Below are 5,162 nucleotides of genomic sequence, written 5' to 3'. Positions count from 1 at the left end.
TTCTGGTCGTCGGGTCGACGCTCAGCACGCGCAATCAGGCCAGCAACGCGCATTGTAACGACGTCACCAACGGCGTTGCGTCGATATACTGCTTGCAGGACGCGTCTGCCGGCACACTGAACGCCGCCACCGGACACGCTGGCGTGGTCACGGTAGACAATCGCTTCGCGAAGGACCCGCGGCAGACGGGCTTGTCAGCGGCAGACCCGACTGAGAGCGACGCAGTGGCCAACAAGCTGTCCAAGTTCTGCTGGGAATGGAAAGATTCTCCACAGGCTGGAAACTACGACGCGCCGCGTCGGCTCCTCCGACCCCAATGGCCTCTGCTCGCTGTGGCGGACGAGCAAATTAATCGGTTTGCTTGCCACTCACTCCGTGCGCGCTCCCAGCGCCGAGCCGCGGCTCCACGCGCCACCTGGGCTGCCTCTGGCACGGCCGGGGTCCGCCGAGAGGCTGGGCTTGGCCGGCGGCGCGACGCGTGGCCTGTGCTGCGGCCATCTCGGACGTTCAAGCGGCGCCAGCCAGCGGCTCGGCCGCGCATCCTTCAACGCCGCCACGACCGGGATGAGAGAGCCCGGTGTCGAGCCCTGGTGCGAGCTGCATGCGAGGGGCGGCTGTGGCCACAGCAGGTTCACCAGATGGACGTCAAAGCTGCCGTCGGCGTGCTGTCGTGGGGAGTGCCCGAGACCGCTGCAGAGGAGCCGAGTGCAGTGGCGAGCCAGGGGCGGCCTGGGTCACCAAGTGGTGGTCCTTGCCCATTCTGAGCAGGGCTGTGCTTTGGTGGGGTTGTGCTTGGTGGTGTGCAGCGAGGCGCCGCTGTCGCTGCCATCATGGGCTCCGATCCGGGTCTCGCGTGGATGGAAATCATCGGCTGCAACTACTTCCTCTGTGCGTATCTCACATTCTTACTGAAGCGTTTTCTTTCTATTGCATCATCGGCCGCTCTCTCTCTCTCTCTCTCTCTCTCTCTCTCTCTCTCTCTCTCTCTCTCTCTCCCTCCCTCTCCCTTCCTCCCTCCTTCCCTCCCTCCCTCCTCCCTTCCCATCTACGGCCGCTTCAGGGACGGACGATATCGTCCGTCCCTGAGGCAAAGTTGTTGGATAAAGAAGAAAAGAATCGCCACCGGAGATGCACGCCTGCACCGCATCGGCGGTCAGGCTGTTGTCCTCTCTACTAGGGCCCTTGAGCGCGTGCCTCCGGCAGCACCGACCCCACGGAGACGTCGGCCGGAAGCGCGCCCAGCACGCCTCGCACGTCAGCGCCCCTCGGCGGCAATCTTGATGCGCCCGGGCGCGGCCGCTGAGGTGCCTCCCGCGCCACGGCCCCGTACTCACCGCTTGCCACCACCGCCGCCCTCCGCCTCGCCGCCGCCGCCGCCGCCGCCCTGAGCGCCTCCACCTCGCCCTCTCCGCCGCCTCCCTCCGCCTTGGCGTCGCCGCCGCCTCCCTCCGCCTCGCCCTGGCCTCCGCCTCCCTCCGCCTCACCCTCGCCGCCGCTTCCCTCCGCCTCGCCCTCGCCGCCGCCGCCGTCCGCCTCGCCCTCGCCGCCGCCGCCGTCCGTCTCGCCCTCGCCGCCGCCGCCGTCCGTCTCGCCTCGCCGCCGCCCCTGTCGGCCTCGCCCTCGCCGCCGCCTCCCTCCGCCGCGCCCTCCACCCTCGCCGCCGTGGCCCTCCGCCTCGCCGTCACCGCCGCCGCCCTCCGCCTCGCCCTTGCCGCCAGCGTTGCGGCGGCCTGCCTCGCCACACACATCCGGGCGCGCGCAACAGCTATGGCCCTCTCCTCTCCGGCAAGCAAAAGTCGGCCCTGCTCAAGCAGAAGCGCGCGGAGCAGCAGCAGCGGTCCGCGTCCAACGCCCGCGCAGGCGGAAGCGCCGACGCCGCCGCGCCGGCGGCCGGCGAGGCGGCTGAGAGTCAAATGGTGCAGCGGGTCTCTCGCGGCGGCGACACGAACCGGCTGTCGACCGCCTTCGTGCGCGAGGACGACCAGGCCGTGCAGGGGCGCCGGCTGCGCGGCGCCGAGCCCTTTGGCTGCGCGGCGGCCGCGGCGGCGCCTCTCGCGTTTGAGCCAGCCGGCGAGAGCCTGGGGCTTCCCACGCGGGCGCGCGTCGAGGGCGCGAGCGCGGCACCTCAGGAGGTTGCCGAGCGGACCGCCTTTGAGGCGTGGCTCGCGTCTGTCCACGGCGGCTGCCGCGCCGACGCACTCTCGCCCTTTGAGCACAACTTGGAGGTGTGGCGCCAGCTGTGGCGCGTCGTCGAGCGGAGCGACGTCGTCTGCATCGTGGCCGACGTGCGGAACCCGCTGCTGCACGTGCCCGCCGCGCTGTACGAGCATTGCGCCGCGCGGCCCTCGCTGCGCCTCGTCATCGTCCTCTCAAAGGTCCGGCCTCGTCTCGCAGCGTGGCGGCTGAGCAGCCGCGTCTCTTTACGCCTCCGCGCGTGAACAGGTCGACCTCGTCTCGCGCAAAGCGCTGGAGCGGTGGCGTGAGGCGCTGTCCCGCCGCTTCCCGCGCGGCGCGGCTCGCCACCTTCTCCTCCAAGGGAAGGGAGGTCGGCGGCTCGCTAGGCGGAGGCGTCGCCTCGCGCCGAAAGGCGCTCGGCGCGCCGCGGGGCGACGCACGGTGCGCGAGTACGTCGAGGGCGTCGCAGAGGCGCGCGGCGTCGTCCTGCCGCCGCCCGACGGCGAGGCGGAGGGCGCAGGCCGGCGTGCGGCCGGCGCGGCGGCCGGCGGGGAGGGCGGGGAGGAGGAGGAGGAGGAGGCCCCGAGGCGCGGGCGGAAGAGCCTTCTGGAGAGGGCGAGGAGGGCGGGGAGGAAGCCGAGGAGGGTGAAGGGGGGGGCGAGGAGGCCGAGGAGACGGCGGCGGTGGCAGCGGGCGGCGGCGCGTGCGAGCGCGATACAGTCACCGTCGGCTTCGTGGGCCATCCAAACGTGGGCAAGACGTCCCTGCTCAACGCGTTGGTGGGCCGCAAGGTTGCATCGGTCTCGCGCACGCCGGGCCACACGAAGCACCTCCAGACGTGGGAGCTGACGCCTCACCTGACCATCTGCGCTTCGCCCGGCCTCGTCTTCCCCGTCGCCGGAGTGCGCGTGCACGGTGTGGTACGAGTGCTGCAGCTCTTTCCGATTGCGCAGGTGCGCGAGGCCCTCTCGGCGGTGCGGCTGCTCTGGCTTGCGCTCGACTTGCCGCGCATGTACAACATGCGCCCCGCAGAGCCCTGCGACGACGAGGACGAGCTCTCGCCCTTCGGCTTCTGCGCCGCGCTCGCCAAGCGGAAGGGCTACCACCGCCGCTACCGCCGTCCGTCTCGCCGTCGCTGCCGCCGCCCTACGCCTCGCCCTCGCCGCTATCGCCGTCCGTCTCGCCGTCGCTGCCGCCGCCCTACGCCTCGCCTTCGCCGCCCGCCGCCCTTCCGCCTCGCCGCCGTTGCCGTCGGCTTTGCCCTAACCGCCGCCGCCGTTGACGTCGCCGCCGCCGCCACCGCCATCGACCTCGCAGTCACCGCCGCCTTCCTCCGTCTCGCCCTCGCCTCTGCCTCCCTCCGGCGGCGGCGGCGCGGCGGCGGCGCGCGCGCTGGTCGGCGCGAGCGGGAAGGGGACTCAGCTCTCGCCGCAGCAGCGCGTCTCTCTCGACGAGGCGCTCGCTTCCCTCGCCGCGCCGCCAGGCGGCGCGGCAGACGCTGCCGGCGCGGCAGAGGCGAAGGGCGGCCGATGCGGTGGCGAGCTACATGCTCCCTCTGGCGGCGGCGGCTGCCCGTGCGGGCTGCGTCCCGTGCGAGGGGTCCCACATCGAGGTCCCGATGAAACGCGAAGACCAAACGCGGCGGTCGGCGGGCAGTCTCGTCGGTGAACGCATCTTGACGAAGGAGCGTTGACGCATGTTTCAGAGGAATGTTGTTGCCGCATGTTGGGCTTAACTTGTTGCATGTTGCAAGGGCATGTTGTCAAACTAATTGCGGGGAATGAAGGTGCGTTATCTAAGTGTGATGTCCATGTTTTGCCACGAAATCGGGGGATGCATGTTGCTATGTTGCTTGATCGTCGTTGTGCAATATGCACACAGATCGAGATTGTCGCCACCCAGGCCAGCCGGGGCAGGGGCGGAGGGCGAGGGCGGAGGGCGGAGGGCGAGGGCGGAGGGCGGGATGGGCGCCAAGCGGGAGGGAGCGGTAGAACAGTGTGAGGGGTGAGGGAAGGATTCCTGCACCTTGCCAGTAGGGTGTTCGATGAGGCGGGAGCGCACAGGCATGGAGCGATGGAGCGCGCCCAGCGATGTGCCGGCTGGATTACGCGCGCTAGTTTCGGCTCACATGCCCTCCACTCTCGACGAGGTCGAAGTGGCGCTCGCGGCGGCCAGACTGGGGCCCCACCCCAGTCTCGGCGAGTACGATCTGCAGGAGCTCGAGATGGCGATCGCGCTTTTGGGCCCGCCAGAGCCGTTTCGCGAACCCGTTCCGCGCACCGGGCCAGCCGAGGCGCGCCTCCAAGCCTTGGAGTCATGACCGTTGCGGCTCGGCAGACTCGAGTCTAGATCCCATAGCACACAAACAACGCACACCACCACCGGCACTCAACCCCTCTCTCAGACCCGGGAGCATGCTTCGATTGGGCTCCCGCCGATCCCGCCATACACACTCTCTGCACTTGTGGCGCCAGCACCCCGTTCTCCACTCGCCCTCGTAGGTGCCGCCCGGCTTTGGTCCTCGCCCCGTGCTGGTGCCCGGCTTTGCTCTTTGCCGTCGCCCGCAGTCGGTGCCGCCTGCTCCGGTGCCAGCGGTGCTCCTGGGCGGGGGCACGACCCAAGGCGGCGTGATCGGGGCGACGCAGATCAGCCTTGACCCTTGCGACCTGCCCCGAGAGCGGTGCGTTGCGCCCGGAGGATGCTTGTCTGGCAAGCTGCACAGCACGTTGCAGGCGCAGGCTGCCCGCCCCCTTTGTGAGCACACACGGCCTCCGACCCGTCTCTAGACACCGCCCCGGCCGCTCGGCCCTGAATTGCCCGCCCCCGGTGAATTGCCCGTCCCCGAGTGTCTGCAGGCGGTGGGGCCGTGCCCATCGGGTGGGGGATGTGCCTCGACCAGGTCAGATGCCTTCCGCTCCCGCTCCTCCCCGCCACCATCCTCCGCGCGGCCCCTTCCCTGTCGCAATCTTCTTTAATTCCCCGGGGGG

The 5,162-nt window shown here is 70.4% G+C and overlaps 1 protein-coding gene across 1 annotated transcript; it reads left to right on the top strand.

The window, feature by feature from the left end:
- Positions 1-1,913: 1,913 nt before the first annotated feature.
- EMIHUDRAFT_246583 (hypothetical protein) lies at positions 1,914-3,868 on the top strand (the record flags this gene model as incomplete). Its single annotated transcript, XM_005766308.1, has 4 exons — positions 1,914-1,988; positions 2,130-2,375; positions 2,967-3,298; positions 3,631-3,868. 4 exons carry the CDS (start codon positions 1,914-1,916, stop codon positions 3,866-3,868), a joined length of 891 nt encoding a protein of 296 aa, XP_005766365.1.
- Positions 3,869-5,162: the final 1,294 nt, after the last annotated feature.

This window comes from Emiliania huxleyi (assembly GCF_000372725.1).
Source record: "Emiliania huxleyi CCMP1516 unplaced genomic scaffold EMIHUscaffold_518, whole genome shotgun sequence".
Lineage (NCBI taxonomy): Eukaryota > Haptophyta > Isochrysidales > Noelaerhabdaceae > Emiliania > Emiliania huxleyi.
The sequence above is the reverse complement of the archived record's forward strand: the minus strand, read 5'-3'. Positions and strand labels throughout refer to the sequence as shown.